Source organism: Numida meleagris, chromosome 12 (genome assembly GCF_002078875.1).
Source record: "Numida meleagris isolate 19003 breed g44 Domestic line chromosome 12, NumMel1.0, whole genome shotgun sequence".
Lineage (NCBI taxonomy): Eukaryota > Metazoa > Chordata > Aves > Galliformes > Numididae > Numida > Numida meleagris.
The window spans coordinates 3,142,461-3,161,408 of NC_034420.1; the positions used below are offsets into that span (position 1 = coordinate 3,142,461).

The 18,948-nt window shown below is 42.2% G+C and overlaps 1 protein-coding gene across 1 annotated transcript in view; it reads right to left on the minus strand.

The window, feature by feature from the left end:
* Positions 1–12,838, minus strand: part of KCNIP1 (potassium voltage-gated channel interacting protein 1) — a 334,161-nt gene extending 321,323 nt beyond the window's left edge. Inside the window, exon 1 of the mRNA XM_021410087.1 lies at positions 11,769–12,838. Coding sequence (XP_021265762.1) covers positions 11,769–11,856 — 88 coding nt within the window. The 5' untranslated portion in view covers positions 11,857–12,838. The remainder of the gene's footprint in view (positions 1–11,768) is intronic.

Genomic DNA, 18,948 nt, shown 5'->3' on the forward strand with positions numbered 1-18,948 from the left:
ATGCAACTTCAATTCTTTAATTTCTGATCTTGGAGCCATTAGAGCATCCCCCATCATTTACAGCACACATGACCCGGCCAGTACATCCACATTAGCCAGCTATACTGATAGCGGCTTTGTTGAAGCTACTGTTTTTAAACATGCCTAAGTAGGCTCAGAGTATGTCATCTTCCAAACTTGTTTTACTACTTAGATAAGTCAATGAGACTTGTTCTAAGAAGATTAAAGCTGCTGACAGAAGTCAATATTTGCAAAGAAGGAAGCATTTTTTCCTGGACTCCATTATATTACTGCAGTAGTGGAATTCCATTTAGCTTAATTCTCTGAATTTAGAGCCCAGCGTTAATGCCAACCACTGTGAAAGAAAAGGGTTTTTAGTGTCAGTTCACTTCTGAGAGGACGTTTTAGAGCCACATACAATTTTCCAATTCTTAAGTGTTGCACCCAGAAGTCAAATGAGCCATAAGGCCATATATCTTTTTTAGTTCTTTGTGCTTATGGTATCGCTTTTAGAATTCAGGGCCAGAATCTGAAGTCTCAGACCATTGCTTTCTTTCATCCTCTTACACCAAGAACTATTGCAAGTGAACTCTGATTTTGCTTCTTGGTTTACACAACACAAGGCATTCCTATGGCAACATTAACAAATTCCATCTAGAGAGCTTAACTCCTAGAGAGGAATGGATCTGCTTTCTAGTACTATTTTTGTGCATACACTCTAGTTTAATTTGCTTAGAATTTATCTAAGTGCCAACTATTCACTACTTGATATATGCACTAATGCTATACCCAGGTATTTGTTGTCACAAGGTTACTGTCAACATTTGTCACAGAAAACATGCTAACGTAATAAATATTTAACCTTCTTAGAACAGCCTTTTTTCAGTCAGTTGGACGTCCTGTATAGACAGAGGATGAAAGCAGGAGCTACATTACAGCACTACTGCAGCTTTGCTAAACAACCTCAGTGGACACCACTAAGATTCTCACTGCAGAAGTACATGCAGCTAACAGTAAGAAAACCCATGGAGAACTTAATTTACACAGCACCAATGAAAGTATGCCAAAGTTGCAGATGTTAAAATTGAAGTTACAGTCCAATTAGATACAAAAAAAAAAAACTTTAAGAACCGAGCTAAAACACAGAACTAAAGAAAACTGTTAACAGGAAGAACTAACTATAACAACATCACATAGCCTCCTTCTGAAATTCACTTCAACTGATTTTTCACTTCACCAACACTCAGAGTTGAGGGGCAAACAACAGTTTGTTTGGTGCAAGAGGGGATCTGGAGCCCCCCAGCAGTTCGGTACAGACATCATACTTGATCAAGTTGCTCATAGCAAACAACTTGTGATGGAGAAATGTGAGGAACACGTAAGGCACTAAGTTGCCTAAGACCAAGAGAAGTTCTGCATTTTCAAGGGTGTTAGAAGCGAACTGGTGTTTAGGGCACTTGGTCAAGCTGCTCTTGGTGGAAGCAAGCACTTACATGCCTTGCAGCCACGCTGCAATACTTAAAATGTTACTTGAAGTGTAACAGGGATATTTTCTCGCCCAGAAAACAAAGGCTTTATTAAAAACCAATAAAATCCCATGTATGAATTAGCAAATATCTCGCCCAGCAGGAATGCTGTTTTCTGCAGCTTCTCACTGGGTTCTGGGACTATTTTTAGCCACTTCGGAACATCTGAACTAATCCAAACGGTCACGAATTCGCCACAAGAAAATCCCTTGAGTTTTATCATTTCGAAGTGCAATTCAACAGTTCATTCCATCTTAGGAAACACTGCACTTCAGACAGCAACGCCCAGCGACTGTAGTGAACATGTTTTATTGAAACCATGTTAAGTTTTTAATTTATTTTCTTCAGTGATTACACTTCACCAGATTCTTCGGGTGGGTTAAGTGCACAAATGATTTCCATATTACCATACAAAGACATCTGGTATTTTTGGCTGTTTTACTTTACCCCGCAGCACAAGCAGGATTTCAGTCAAACAGAAGTTAGACTGTACCACAGTCAGATTCATAGCAATCTAGAAACTTCCCTGAAAAATCTTATTCCCTTTTATCCTAATATATTTCAGGAACAACCACAATTTAGACATATCAAATTAGTTATCTAAAGAGAGAGAAGTTTTTCAAACGTTGCCTGACACATATCCCCTAGGATACATCACAGTGGAGAAGAGCTATTGAAATACTTTCAAGGAACAAAGGCTTAAGAATTACGCTGTCCTTTTCTCAAAGGCGAAGCAAGGGTTCTCAAAGTACATGGCAAATACATACACACTTAAACATATTATGCTCTTTCTGAAATAGCATTTCTAAAACCTCCCCACTCAGAAATGCTGAAGGTAGTTTTTCTTCTCTAGTGGGACATCACACACCCAATAATAAGGTCAGATCTTGAAACGCTGCACAGAGCTGTGCCAATTCATGCACGTGCTGGAGATGGGACCACAGTGTTTTAAGTTTAGAGTCCCCTGCACGACAGATCAATGCTCCAAGTCCGGTTGCTCCCAAACAGAAGAAAAATAGGCCTCTAGTAACCACCTACGTGTCTATGAGTTCATAGTATCTGCTTGAACAGACTTAATAGAAGACAACGGTAGGAGCAGTCATCACAAAGGGCAACACCAAAAACGCGCAGCCCGAGAATAAATTTGTGATTACCAACAAGCCACCACTTAGTATAGCACTCAAGTTTAAAAGAGTAGCCTGTATTCACATTAGTCTCTTCAATACAGAAAAGCACATCTGTCATTTTCAGAGGTAGTTTTCTTTTTTTTTTTTTTAATAACAACATACATCATCTTCAGCTACTTAAATGAAGATTTCAGCTTTGTTCAGGGAGACTACGGTGACTCAATACCAGGGTCAGAAGCAAGTGCAAAGCAAGTATTTCTGTGTACTGCAAAATATAGCCTTTCACAAAACATACTTTCTTCTGTTTTCAATTCTTTTTAAAGGGATGTACAAGACAATGGGATATAGGCAGTCAATGTCAAAATATACAGCTCCTGAAAAGGATGCTCTCAATTAATCTTTACATTTCTATGCACAACGAGACTCTTTCAGTGCATCAACTATAAACAAATGGAAAGCAGAAGAATAACATTTGCTTAAAATTTTGCTCCTTAGCAGCCGATTCAGAGCATCACCTTTGCAAGTGAAGATTACCACAAAACCATTGGGTGTTTCTTCATTTGCAGGTCTGATAAGCTCAGCTAATTGATGCGCTGTGGAAAAACAAAGCTTTGTCAGAAGACATCCAGTTCATGCTGCCCCTGCTACCTTGCAGATATTGTATCTATATTTGAATGCCTAAAATGTCATTACTTGCTTGTGCACCAAAATCCAGGTAAGTCTTAAAATGGGATAAAAGAATTAAGATATTGTAAACATATATATAAAAAAACCTAACTGCTCTATAAGACCAGTGGCACTGAATTTCTCTGGTAAAAACAAACCAGAAAAACCCCACAAGACAGATAGAAGCTTTGAGCAGACTCCAGCTCCCACACATCATTTCTTTGCTATGCAGAATGACTCTCTCCACATCTACATCACATCCATGTCACCCTTTACGGTTTGCTTTGCTGCACTCCATCTCAAATGACTCTGGCTCAAATTACAATTCCTTGCTTGCGCTACGAACTTCACAACAGTTAAACAATACTATTTAATAAGCGTTTAAGCCTTAATTCTCCTCTTCCAACTTCCTAAAACTAGCGACGGTTAGAAGTAATCTTTGCTATGTGCTTCCTTTTTTCAGCCTTCATAAAGTTTATTAACAACCTATAGTATGCAAATAAGCTTCCCCAGTAGTGCCAGCTCCTTCTCTCGATAAGAAGAATGCACATCTTGCTCATCACAGCTGCCTTCACGAGACAGTCTGTGGTCCTCGTGTTTTATCTTTCCATGAAATACTGCAGATGTGTTAGGTTTGTAATAGTGACATTGCAGAGGTAGCTTTCAGCCTGCAACTGTTTCTCATGCTTTCCTAAATTTATGGAAAGATAAACTCAAAATAAGTAGAATTGTTTCCAAGATGAACACAGAACGCAGCATGAGTTATTAACCCATCAATTCAAATACCAGCCCTTGAAGCAAACAGCACATCTTTCTCTGCTTCTGAAGGAGTGATTAGCTTCCCAATGATTGCGTAAGTGAGGCTTTTTGCAGACTGAAAGGACTCTGGTTATCACAGCTCACCATGCTGCCAACAGCAATCAACACAGCACCTGGAGTTAACACATCTGCAGTATGGATTACATTTATACAATGCTTCTATTCATTGAATCTCAAATTGCTTCTTATGAAACAAGTGATAATATCCCTTTCAGAGCAACATAAACACACAATTCATCAATCCAGGATGATTGCAAACATTTTCAGAACCAGGCCCAAAACTCGCTGGCAGTTAGGAGCTTCCCCAAGAAACATAACCTAAGGAACTGCTTCTCCCTGTCTACATAAGATGTTGTGGGTAGCAGACAAAAATCAATATATCACAGGAAACAGACTTTAAGTAGGAATGCAATAAGTCTATTTCACTTTTCCTTTGTTAGCTTAAAGCTCACTTAGTTTCCCCCAGTTTTATGTTCGGAAATGAGTTTTTTTGTGTGTGTGTTAGCCTCCTCTTAGGCTGAATCCAGATGGTTCTTACCCAGTTTTAAAATCTATCGCTGCCTTTTTACTGTTTAAGGATGATGAGAGAAAAAGATATATTTTATTGTGTTACACTAAGCATTTTGATGTAGAAGATCTCATTATTCAATTCCTCTAAAGTAACACGCTTGTCTTCTCCAAAATATAAATAAGATTGCTCATGCTTTTTTTCTTTTTTTAATTTTAAGAGCTCCATGCAGTTGTTGAAATGCTGACAGGCCAGCAGAAGCAGATGATGGAAACCATCACTCGCTTTACTGTGCAGTACTTCAGAGCTCTTTCTTGAGTAGTCACCAGGAGCTTCGCCTTTTACATTGACAACACTTGGGCTGTACCTCTCTAAGCACTGCAATTTATCACTTCATTCCTCTTTGAAAGACAGACTTATCACAGCTCATTATCGCTAAAGAAGATACTGAATATTTCACAAACATCAGTTAGTACGTTAAAGTGAGCATACTTCAACAGATAACCTAGCCGGGTCTCAAGATTTTAATCTACTCTTTCTCCTACAGCTCCCAAAACTGAGAATTTGTTACTGAAGTAACCGTGTTTACAAGGTTCCCCTGCGCTTCCCTAGGACTCCCGACTGATACTACAAGCAAGAGGACTGGCAGGGCCACGCCATGTTCTCTGAGCCCTGCTGGCACCGCATCCAGACCATGAAAACTGCTCCTTACTTGTGAAATAGTGGGAAGCACAAAAACATTAAGAGCACTTAAATTTATTTGACATTACCACCTTCCTCCTCCTCCATTATTATCCTTCCATGAATTGGAATTATTTAAATTAATGACAAGGCCGCATTTTTAAACTCTTAGAACTCTATTTCAGCCGAACAAGATGAGCACCTCATCAAGTCTGTGATAGCAATCCCTCTCTTTAACTTTGCAGCGTAAGGCTGCTGCACCGTTTTAAATTTGTAAAAGAAAGCGTTAATCACTCTTATTTTAAATCTCAGACTATTTAACTTTTACTTATCAGCATTAATATACTCCACCTACGTGCCTTGCAAGCCAAACGTTGTGAAATAGTCATCACAAGGAATTAAATTAGAAGTTCTAACCAGCCGAGAAGCAAGAGTCGAATTATATATGCAAGCTACTGGTTTTTAGTAAAGCTGAACAAGTGTGGAAAAAGTTGGCCATGAATATTCATTTCGATTACTTCATGAGGTTAAATGCTGCCATAGCTAAAACCTTCCCATGCCTGCTTTCAATTACATTACCATTCACAAGCTTTACTAATCATACTGAAGCAGCAAAAACCAAAGTTACAAGAACACGAACCCCACAAATACTGTAATAAAGTCCAGACAGAATTTCATTTTCATCCCTAACAGTGGGATTCCTGCTCAGGCCCCACCAGTTCTACCAGGCACCCAGCGTGGACTAGAAACACCACTCATATTCTGTTGCTAGCAAGAAAGTGGTCAACATCTGAGAAGATTAATGAGAACACATACAGAACATTGCCCCACAACAGAGTCAAGTCGCAGTTCGTGGATGGTTGTGAGTGCAGAAAAGGCTGGCAAGCTTTATTTTCACCATTTAGCATTGTACTGTTAGAGGTAACTTTATGGAGATAAAAGAAAACTAGTACTTAAAATTAGCAATTAGCACACGAATTTCAAATTTAGGATAATTTAACACATGTGACTATCTACTTAATTCAAGCTAACTTCAAAAGTTATCCACTTGCACTTCAATCCATTGATTAAGTGAGTAGTAATAGGATCCATTAGGTTAAAATTGACTGTGGGATGCTCATTTTTTCTCAACTTTAAATGACAAAATCTGACATGGTAAATTAGCATAACAATGAGCTACAGCAGGGGCACAAATTCCTTAGCCCCTGGTCATAAGAAAAGCCACCACCACCACAAACACCCACACATCTGGATACCAATTTCTGTAAACTGTTTCAACATTATAGAATCTAACATAATGGCTTTCTTGTCTTATCTTTAATTTTAAAAAGTTAGAGAATCCGCAGATCAAGTCATCAGTTACACATAGAAAAAGAAAGGAAAAAAGTATCCTAATTATTATAATCAATGTAATTAAATTAGACGCCAAAACATACTCTGGTTTTCCTACCCATAGGATATTTAACTAGTCATAAGATCTCACAATATTCCTGGCTTTAAAACACCATAGATACATGCTTATTGCAAAGCACCATTACAAAAGCTTCCTGGATATTTTCCCAGAAGACAAGAACACATTTTATTGTATTATTTACTCAGAAAACAAGAAAGTCAGATTTTTGGGGCTATTCTCTTGCAAACAATTAAGTTCTTAAACTTCTAGTGACCATGTCTTCACAGAGATGCTAGTTTCTACCACAGGTCTGTAAAAGTTTCAAAAGGGAGACTACAGCATTTCCACTGCCTCTGGTTCTTAAAATCAGGCTTGTTTCAGGCGAGAGACAAATGTGAGATGTATGCAAGCGTATCTGGATTACTCAAGGTTTGCAGTATTTGTAGAAAAGATTCATTTGTTTGCAGTTTATTTTTCATAGACAGACGCATATGCCTAACCTACCAAACTGAGTGTCTTTTGCTTGGTGACACATGCAGCTGGGTTTGTCAGCATGGAGAATGGCAAACAAACCCATACCACATACATACCCAGGCAAGAGCTTCTGCCAGCCGGGCAATTAATTGGACATCTTCACTGGGTAGTTAGGATCAGGTACTAATCCTCCAAGCTTCAGGAGCTGTGGACTCTGCTCCACAAGATACGCAGTGGAGACAACTGGGCTGCCTCTCATACTGATGGCCTCTCTCTAAACGAGGGCCTACACCAGCGTTTTTAATACAGAAACTTTCATTTACTCCAGGTGGTCTTGGAAAAAAATACATGGACAAGGTCTAACAAAACATTCTTACTAAAGGACTTTACAAAGCTCTGAAAGTTTTATAGAGAAAGAGTATGCAGAAGAGCTTTTACAGGAGCCCTCTGAATAACAGTTACTAAGCTGGCATGCAGCAGCCAGAATTCAAGGAGTGAAGGCGGGCTAGGTTGGCTACACAGCAGCAGGAGAATCAAGATGTCTTCTCACGTGGGACATAGGTGCAGGATCACTGGCATCACCTGAACAACTGCACTGAACTTTCCTACGTCTTTAATGCATCTGGCACCCTCGCATTTTCAGCAGCTGGAGTCACAAAGCCAAATCTAATGCTGCACCAGTATACTCCAAAGGAACAGGACTACATTCCACCGAGAGGAGACAGCGCCTGCATATGATTGAAAGGGACCGTGCACTTTCTTACTGTCTCACAGAACATCTCTGAAGAATAGCTGTAATTTGGATTCACAAAGAAATAGTAAAACAGACCACAGCGCAGTAAAACACTCTCAATACTTTTCTTTCATGCTGGAGAAGGCTGTGGGGAGAGCAAGATGTTTGAAGACTTTATCATTGCACTGGAACAGATAATTAGGCAATTAAAACTATGAGAAGTGAACAAATTACCAGTTCCAGATGAATTGCTTTGCAGAACAGAAATGGGAGAAGCAAGAAAACAGAAACGAGAGCCGCTGGCAAGCATTTTAATAGCACAACTGAAAGAGGGGCAGCTCGGGAACAAAGGTGAAAGGGCAGTTAATTTGCAGAAGCTTATCTGCTCCTCCAAAGGAACGTTTTGAAGGAGCTGGTCCCTAAAATTATCTTACTTTTCACGTGCTGATAATCCGAACACATTAACAGAAACCCAAGAGGTCTCATTCCAGTTTCATTTTTTGGTTGCTCCACAAGGCTCTCCTGCACTGTGTTCTTAATGACATCAGTATCTCCACACACACATAGAAAGATGTGTTTAATCATTCTGCTCCATAAGAAACCTCAACGAACTCATTCTGAGCACTTAGCTTTCTTGATCCCAGGGCACAGAGGATGAACCACCATTTCACATACCACAGTAGGGACAGAATGAGAGGACACGTGAACCTCACACGAAACCAGGTAATCGAGATAACTTCAGTGAAGGTTCTGCTGCTCACGTGCTGCCTGTCACCACAACAGCTCCCTCCTAGATGCCTCTTCTGAGCTCTTCCCTGCAAGTGCCAGACCCCCACCCATGCCAAGAAGGAAAATAAGGGACTTGCTTCACTCTGAGCAGCTGTAAAGGTGCATGCTTCTCCAGATCCATTTTATTCAATGGATTCATCTCTCTGCACAAAGCTCTTGGTGGAAGAGATCTTTTGCACAGCTCTGCAGAGGCACCAGCTATGAACTTCTTGGCTTACAACCCCGTAGATTTACTGCAGATTTAAATGCAGACATTTTGCACAGGCAGGCAACCATGCAGTGACACTGTGTGTGCCCTTCTCCTTACTGCCAACTACTGGGGTGGCTGTCTCATCATATCTTGTTGCAGAAGGAAAGATTCAATAGGCGCAGCTCAAACAACCTCCTTTTATTACTGAAAATAATCAAAGGGGAATTAAAACACTTCAGAGACAAGAGGAACCCACAGAGTGCAGCTAAGGACTGCCTCTCATTGAAATGTAGAATAGAATACATTCCACTCCAAAAAGCCTTGAGAAGATGCAAGTATAAGAGCAAACTGTGCGCTGCACAAAGGAGTTTCCCCATAAAATGTGTTTAGAAGTAATAATATTGAAAAAACCATTAGACGGTATTCTAACAATGAGGCAGGAACGGGATGAAGAACATGGAAGATGTAACTTGTTTAAAAAGAAGCAACAGTTTCTACTTGCTTTACATCTAGAAGTTTAACTAGAAGAAATACAAAACAATAAGCACTAGGATAAATGTGTAAGTGAACATCAGCTTAGAACAACCATCCAACCAACCTCCTGATGGAGATTTCTGATTATTTTCTTTCATAGCTAAAACTATCAAAATGTTTACCTTAATTAAAAGAGGTCTCTAATACCTACAAAACTAACTCATTCACATGAGTGAATCTGACTCTTCCAGTACAAAAGACAAGTAGACGAGTAGGGTAAAAAAAAAAAGTTTATCAAGTTTTAAATTCTCTGAATCATTGAAAGCCATTCTTATCTAATCCAAACTGCTTGAAATGAGACATTAGCCGAGGAAAGATGTAGGTAAAACCATATGATTGCTTTGGCTGCCAAGGAGAAAGGCAACGACAGCACAATTCCGGCATCTTTCAGAACAGGGGGGAAAGCCTTGCACGTTTCCTTTCTGCTGTGATTTCTAGCTCACTATGCAGGGCTATTCTGCTGTCAAACTCGAATGTTGATGTGTCCCATTGCCAAAGCAAGACAAGCAGTAAAGAAATGAGGGCTGCTTGAGAATTTCTCATTAAGTGAACTGCACTACATGCACATTTAGGGAAACACCACCAGAGCACAGAGTCCACCTTTTCTGAAGGGGAGCTCAAGCAAACAGCACAGTTCATTGCCCATCACAGTGCAAGATACACCTTACATTCCACCATCTCCTGAGAAAAGCACAAATAAAAATCAAGTACAACAAACACACCCTACTGACATACTCATTTTGATGGAAAGGATGAGGTCTTGCAGACAGCACTGTACCACTGCTCGCTCTTCTTTAGCCATGGTAATGAGGTATTTCTGAATCTCTCCTCTGTTTAAGTATTCTGGCGTTAATCATGAATTATAACCAACATCTGACAGCTCCTTTCTTCGACAGTCTTTTACAGGTTTTTAATCTTTAATCTGCTGGAGTTTGGCAGACAACAATAAGAAAAAGCAGAAAAAGAATAAGTAAATATCAGAAGATTAAAATTTAAACTTAAAGATTAAAATTTATAATTAAAATTTTTTAAGAGCCAACCTGTCTGGTAGCCTTGATACAAAACAGAGCATTTTCAGGTTTTGTCTTAGACTGACAAAGGGTAACTTGCATGTTTCCCCCAGCTTCAATAAAGAACAGGGGCCTGTGGCAGGGTGTTGGAACCTTGTAGGTCCCTTCCAACCCAGACCATTCCGTATTTCCATTATTATATTTCAGTTCTTGGTACTTCCACGTTTTCCATTTTCAAAGTCACCTCAGCCACTGTTTATCCTAAGAAACAACTCAAAGACTAGAATTCACGCAGGTGCACGCTGTTTCAGACAGCCACACAACACCACAGAAGATTCCAACATTACCTAGAAAATAAACGCTTCTTTTACGTCTTGACTGTGAAAGCATTAAAAAAAAAAAACAACATTTGTATCAAATTATGCATAAGAGCGACTCTTCAGCCCGACACAAATCTCTCCTGCAATAGATCGTTCTGAGTTTTCTTACAAATTCTAAAGACAAAAAACTTGGACAAGTTCCTAGATGTTGTCCGCACTTGCACAGGAAGCAGCAGTCAGACAGCACGCAGTCCTGCTCCCAGAACACCCCAGCAGATCACCGCTGCTCGTTCACCCTCCTGCTGCAGGCGGTGCTGAGAAGCATCACAGCAAAAGAAGAGACCAACAAGAAGAGCGTGGGAACTTCACCTCAGCGCACCGCCGCTGGAATCCCTTGAATTACAAAGAGAAACAGACCGTTTCTTTTGCTTATTGTTTGCTTTCTGTTAAGAGGACGGAGTAATCAAGTTCGGTGCTGCTCCACCTGCACGCGATAAAGGTGCACGGGGTGCGGGTGAAAGGCAAACAGTGAAACAAAAGATACCAATGCGCACCGAGCAGTGACCTAGATTTTGAAGCAAGGAATACACGCGCTTCCAGCAGCTAACAGCTTTAGCTAACAGCTAAAGCACACACAAGACGACACAGAAGCACTGATCTGTCGGCAGTCCTGACCTCTAACCTGCGGCTGCTCACCAGCTCCCTTCGGAAATGCCTCCAGCACGATGCAGCTGCCGGGTACAGGCACGAGGTACAACGAGCAGGCAACCACAGGTGACGAGCCACACAAATTGGAAACGATTACTAAAAGGCTTTACAGTACAGCTACAGTCTGCGCACGGGAACTTGTCCAGAGCAACCCGTTCCCCCAAATAAATGAGAAACCCTCCGAAGAGACAGCAGTGAGCCCCATCACAAGCATCCTCAGCGCCTGCAGAACTCCTCCCGCAAAGCCGGGAGCGCAGCACAAGGGCACGGATCGAAGCGTTCTCTCTTACCTTTGCTGAGAGTGCCCGTGATGAGCCTGAAAATCGTCTGGGCAAATTTGACGATCCCGTGCTTGCATCTCTTGGAACAGCCGCTCATGGCTCAAACGCGGAGGAAGGTCTTCTTCTCACGGGGCCCAGATGTAACAAAACAGAGTTCTTCGCAAAGTTCCGACAACAGTTGGTGCAGCGCTCAGAACTCCGCTCCCGCCCGCCGAGCCGCAGCCTCCGCGCTCCGCTTTGCTTCTCCGAGGCCACCAAGGAAAGATCGCAGCCCGGAGCCGCGCGCGGTTCCAGGTGCAGCGCTGCGCCTCAGCCCGCGCTGCCCGGCTGGGAGTTACAGAGCGCGGGGCCAGCGCCGGGCGGGAAGGAGGAGGAGGAGGAGGAGGGAGGGAGGAGCCAGGAGCCGGCTGCACGCGCCGTGAGCGCGGGGGAACCGCAGCAAACAGGAGCTGCCGGCTGAGGGCTCTTCTCTTGGCGCCCTTTCCCAGCTGATTCCAGATAGGTTGTCAGTTCTTCTCTCACCAGGCACGAAGCAGCCAGTAAATACTTTGTCTTATTCTACCAGCGCTGCACTCACACCTTACACGTAGAAGACTGCAGGGTATTCCTTTGCAAAACGGGCTAGAAACAGGAAAGCAGTGCTACGCCCAGAGAGAGCCTTTCCCGTCTCGCAGCCCCGGGCTGCCCGCTCTGCCCGGCCCCACAGCCGCACTCTGTGCCCGGTGCTCGCGGGCTCCGCTCGCTGCACGGCGACTTTGTCCCCTAGCAACAGCCGCAGCTCGGGCTCCTCCGGTTCAGTCAATTGTTTCTGCGTGCCCGGAATACTTTCAATAAAAAGACCCGGTGTGTCCGTCAGCAAAGCGGAGATATCTCGGAGCTCCTGGCCCCACCTGGCGTTAGGCATCTCCAGACTGGATTCCTCTCAGATGCGCACAGATAACCGAAAGATGCGGCGTGCTGGCCGGGTTAGCTCAGGGCTCTTCCCACCCTCAGCTGCCCCGGCACGAGGCGGCAGGGCCACCTGGAGCCACCCGGCACCTGTGGGCAGCAGCAGCTGCGTCCCCCACCGAGAAAAAAAGCGCAACACGCGGCTCTCCACCTCGGGGAGCAAACGGAATCCCTTTCACTTGGGGCACGATTGGTCGTTTCACGGTGTGAGTTGCTTCCCCTCGGGCTGTGCCGCACATCGCCCCGCGGTGATGGAGCGGAGCTGCAGCCCGTCCTCGCGGTGCTGCTGTGGGGAGCCGGGTCCCTGCTGTCTGCAGCCCCACCGCCTCCGGTGTCAGCCTCAGTGCGTGTGGTTCCTACCACCATCGCTTCACACCGCCCAGAGGCTTCGTGATACGTAACAACACCTCCTACCGCTATCACGTCTGCGTGGGTTCCCATTCCCAGGTTATGAATGGCGGACGCAGGGGAAAACAGATTCCTCGAACGCTGTTAGAAACATGTGGCTGAATAGGGAGTACGGTGTAATTTTCTGCTGTAAAATAATATCTCTGCCCTCTGCACCACAGATTTCCAAACAGTAAGGTAAGCAGCATACGGGGAAACGAGGATGGGTATGGAGAAGAATTAAAATAAATGTCAGCAGCAGTAAGGCCTCGGTGGAAAATGCTGAGAGCCTCTTCTCCAGGCAACTCTCGGCTCAGTAACCTTGGCTGGCTGCACAGAATGAGTGGTAGATGGGGGGAAACGCAGAGCTAAGCCACTCCTTCGTGAAGCTGGTCCTCACTCAGGCTGCCCTCTATTCCCAGAGAGATGACTCAAAGCTGGAAATGTGATTCTTCAAAAGAAACAATAAGGCAGTAAAATGTCAGTTGGGAAATCAAGGATTCAGCAGGTTAATTGTCTTCATCAGAAGGCTTGCATCATGTTTAATTGCATATGTATATCATGATATAAATTGGGAGGGGGAAAATATAAGATAATGGAGACCTTAGATGAAGATACGGAAACTGAGAGCTCTTGCATAGTGGGAGAGGAAACAGTATTGTAACCCAGTCATCATTTGATGCCTCTCTAGCCCCCCCCCCAGTTTCCCACAGAAATCTAGATTTCATCTCAGAGGCCTGTTAGCTTCTTTTGGCCCATACTGTGCAGGAAGATGGGCCAGAAGAAAACAAAATGTGCAAAAATAGGAGTGGGTTATCTTAATACCAGAGTTGCATGAAAGCTGCTGCAGATTCAGTAGAGTGGTAGAGCTTTGCTGCACTGTAGAGCTTAGACAAAGCTGGAGCTAACCAGCCAGAAGTTTCAGTACCCAAAGGCCCTCTCAAAGTAGTCCCCAGAGCTGATAATCCTAAGAACTACCCAAAGATATGCTGGATGCATTCCTCAGTGCCATGGACAGAACGTGCAAATGGGAGTTCAGAGGCACAAAACTGATCTGTTCAATGGTTGGTCCTTCTTGCTAAAGGAATTCAGTACATTTAATAGCAGTTCCTGAAGCTCTAGCAGTCTATTGTGCTTGGTGCAGCACAAGCCTGAAAGATGGATAGTTACTCTTCAAAAATATTAAAGACAAAGGAAAAGGAAACAGAGACACGGATAACAAAGCATTGCAAAATAAGACAAACCACTTCTCATGGCCATGGTTAGCACTAGCACAGGCGACATGCAAAGTCAGATGGCCTTAGTGAAGAAAAGGTTTGAAGACAGAAGGATAATGATTTTGATTACTTTTTTTTTATGTCTCAACTGCGAGAGCCTGTGTAAGAGGAAATACAGGGCTGCTTACTTTAAATTTAACATGTTAGTAAATGAAGGCTGGTTATAAATGTTGTTTTGAGGCATGAATCAAGACACTGAATAAACAAGAAAGATCACGTAGGGCCCCAAATTCCTCACTGATGTTATGTGGGGGAGAGCACAAAGACAGCCGATTCTGGTTGCAGGTAAATACAGCTGGTCTTTAGAGACTGGCTGTGAACTTCCCTTAGATGCAAAGGTGTCATACCCCTGATCCAACTTTTTTATAGTGGCCATTTCAGACTACAGAATGAATGTAGACAGGTAGTGCACCTTTCTAGGTTTGACTCAAAGTGTAAGGAGATCAAAGTTGGAAAGACACAGAGAAGTAAAGCTATTCAAATGCAAGACTGAGGTGCAGGGAAAGTATTTTTCCATGAAGGCTTTCATGTAATCAATTCCAAAATAATACAATGTATATTCTCTAGTTTATTTTATGTGGACTTTCTGCATGCTTAGTGCAAGACTATGGTAGTTAGAGTATTCTGGAATTCAACTAATTCACATGCTAGCTTAATTTTCTGTATGTAAAATCTCAGAGCAGTATATAATACGCGAATCGTCATCCCAAAGGGATATAAAAATAAATGCATTGTAGGAAATTGTTCTTTCTTAATTCGCCATTCAAAATCACAATGTGGGTGAGAGGTGGAAGTATTCCCTGAATACATAAGATTCCTGAGTTCTACGTTCAACCACGGGTTCAGCCAGTGCAGTTCCCACTAACATCAAAGGCAGTTAAACCTATTTACATAAGGAGAGAGTTAAACACATTAACTCGAAACCACGCAGCAACTGCTTGAGAATAATCTCCAGGATAGGCATGAACAAATTGTGAACTTGGATGCACTGATTTTCTTACAGTCCTCTCCCACAGAAGAAACATCCCCCTTTTTCTGTGCGTGCATTAGTTTTGGAAAGAGCTATTCCACAGCTACCTGCTGCCAAGGGTGTCAGAGCATAGCATTCACATTACTCAGTTCATCCCACAGATACCCACCATGCTGTGGAGGCTAAAAGCTCAGGAGGAATGATGGGTGGGATCCATCATAGATCCTGAGTACTGTCAGAGCACTGTCACTCATTATTTTTACATTCTTTCCCTCGGTTTCTGCTACTTGGCATTGTGGGAAACAGTTGTCAGCTGTTTGGGTATTTGGTCTGGCCCATATTTACATCTGGCTGCAGACTTTCGCACTAAAGCCAGAGAATTCCCACTCCGAAAAGGCAAATCCATGCCATTTGTCCTCTGGTTTAAGGAAAGAGTGTAACTGCAGAAACAACCTCATCTCAAACTTCTTCCCATAATTTTTGTTCTCAAGTTTTTCCACACTGCGATGATGCACTATTACAATAATCTGATATGAAAACATAGAATCTTTCATCCTGCACTGTTTGGTTGTGATGTGCAAATCAGAGCCAGAGAGTTGGCTGGAAGATGCCACGAACTCCTGCCCAGCCTGTGCAGCCTTCCAAGAAAAGAGGTACGAGAGCAGACCGTATGCACCAAGTCTCAGATGTATATGGCTGAGTCTGCTTTAGATCCAGAAACACTGATACAGACATACACTACATCTCCTTCATTGCACTCCCAAAGGCACAGCTGTCTTAGGATAGACCATAAATAAGATTTCATTGATCTGTTTGGAAGCAAATCTGACAAGTACAGGCAATTGTTTCTACTATGTACATCCTCGATTACTTGAAATCTGGAGGTATTAGCAAAACAAGAATTAGAGTTTTACCAGCCCCTATGACAAGATGTATATCTTCAAGGAGTAGTTTTGAAAATTGATCTACTTAAAATGAAGAAATGACACTACTCAAATGTGCGTAAGCCTGAGTGGGTACAGCTCTGAACATGCCACTTCCCATGTGTCATTGTCACTGGCAACGATGCTAACATTAACAGTGAGTTTTCATGTGTAGAAATACAAATGCACTGGATCCCCAAGGAAGTTTGTACTAATATCTGTTTTTAGAATGTGGTAAACTGACATAAAACCAAATGAACTCACTTCCCCATCATTACCAAGAACAAAGCGGCAGCAAGATTAGAATGAACATCTCCTTTGTGCCAGTCTAACAGTACAGTAGCAACAGGCCAGCCTTTATATTAGCTTCTACACTGTTCTCTATCATTGCTGCCAAGCAGATAATGGCCACACTGCATTTTCATTCACTCTAATTCCAGTTACTATTATCAATCAGGGCTTCAGGAACATTGCAGGGAGATTTCCTCATCATTACAGAATTTTTTTTTTTATGGCACAGTAGTTACATCTTGACTCAAGCAGCTTTCTTCACGAGAAGGGAGTGTATAGATAGTTAGGCATCATTATTTTACACAAACTGTTCATTCAATTGCATCATCTGTTTATTTAATATCCCACTTTTCAAGCCTGACTAATATTTAAAATATTATATTATAGAAATATTTTTATTATATAAAATATTTAAAATTGAATTTTTTTTTTAATTTACAAATCTAGGGAAAGAAAGGGTGCTGTACAAAGAAGCAGGCACATTAAAACAGGCTTCTTGAAGTGCTTATGAGAAATTAGGAGGATCAAGGGTGCAAAAGCTTTTGTCTGAAGTACAGGCATAAACATACAGAGTGCACATAAAGTGAAGTAACAATTCTGACTTTTTCAGGAGCAGCCTGAAATCTTGGCCTTGGAAGGCATGTCAGGCAGGTAGACACCTCTGCCTGGGGAAAATCACACTGAAATTTTGAGCACACAGAGCTTTTTCCCTACAGAAGAGGCTGAGAACAATCTAGGTCTCTCTTTTCAAGCCAAATACAGTACTTGTCACACAAGCTTCCTGCAGAGGAATTGGACAAAGTTCAGGCATCCAACACTCCTGACATTCCAGCTCTGGACTTCTCTTCAGGTAAGCTTGCCAATTGTGCTAAAACATACCAGTAACATAGCTCGGACTGGGATGAGACTGGGTACTTTTTCAGATTCTTAAACAGGTTTAAACACATTTAAGCTCTAAACCAAAAAGGTTCCTATACCACGCTTCTGAAAATTACAGAGCTTCCATCAGAGAAATCTAGCAAACAATTCTGCTTCAGCAGATAGGAAATCAGTTGTTTAACATGTGAAATGTTAAGCATGCTTTACACAGTAACATACTGATGCTGACACTGTTGACAGTTCCTAAGGGGTTAGTTTTAAAATACAATGCAGTACATGAAATAAATCTGTTTGCTGGTTTAAAAAGTACTGCAATGTTGGCAGTGGGAAAAAAATGAGTTTGACTGAGTTGAGCTCCATCATAGTGCTGTGACCAAGAAAGAACATGGGACTCCACTCCTTGCTGGGCTCCACTGCATATGACTGATTTAGTGGTTGGCAACCCTGCCCACAGCACGGGCATTGGAACTGGATGATCTTTGAGGTCCCTTCCAACCCAAGCCACTCTATGATTCTATCAGGACATTATGTCAGTATCTCTTGAGGTTCTGTTTAAATTTCTCCCAGCCTCATATTCCCAGAGTAGCTGTGAAATGGAGAGGGTTTAGACACATTCTTCCTTTGTTCTGTCATTCAAACTAAATCACATTTTGCTTAAACATAGTTAAGGACAGACATGATTCCTGGCAAATACAAAGCTTTTCAGAGAGCAAATGGAATATACTGAGGGTAACAACTGTGGTCCTTAGATAAGTCTGTTTTGGCAAAGGACCAAAGAAGGCAAAAAAAATCCCTAACAACAAAGCCATGCTTCCCTTCACTTCAGCAGCAGTAGTTAGTCAAAGGGGTTTCCAAACTTGTAGACTGAGAGAATTTGTGCTAAATCAATAATTGCCATTATGCCTCCCAGCTCCAATGACATGGAAGCATGCACACATTTTTAATTTATACCAAGAGAACAGGCATGACAGCTTGAGCTGTCCCAGAGCAAAGGAGGAAGAAGGCTAATATGTTAGCTGTGCTTCAGTGACGCAGCAGAACAGGTCAGAAAAACAAAAAATAATAAAAAAGAAGAACTTCAATTGGTAGTACAGCTATGGCTGCAAGGAGAGCATGGCACCTTCCAGAGGGACTATCATGGCATTTCCAAAATGAAATTTCCTCAACATTTCAATTTCAGGGAAAATGAGAAATATATCCACACCTCAACCACTTCGTTCCTCACACACAACATATTCACTCAGCCCTGAGTTACTTCACTGATGCATTCAGCAGTCCAGCCCATCGCGGTAGATATCACAGACAATTGATTGGAAATATTCTTTCCATTTCTTTTATCTCGTTATTAAGTTGATCTAATAACATATATCTACCTCATACTTTGCCATGCCAAGAATCCATTTATCTCAAAATAAGCTTTAACGTCTTGGCAAATGGTTATTTTATGACAAGCTGTCTTTAGCTTGGTGTAGACATTATGATGAAGCAAAGGCACCTCCAGTCAATCATCTGCT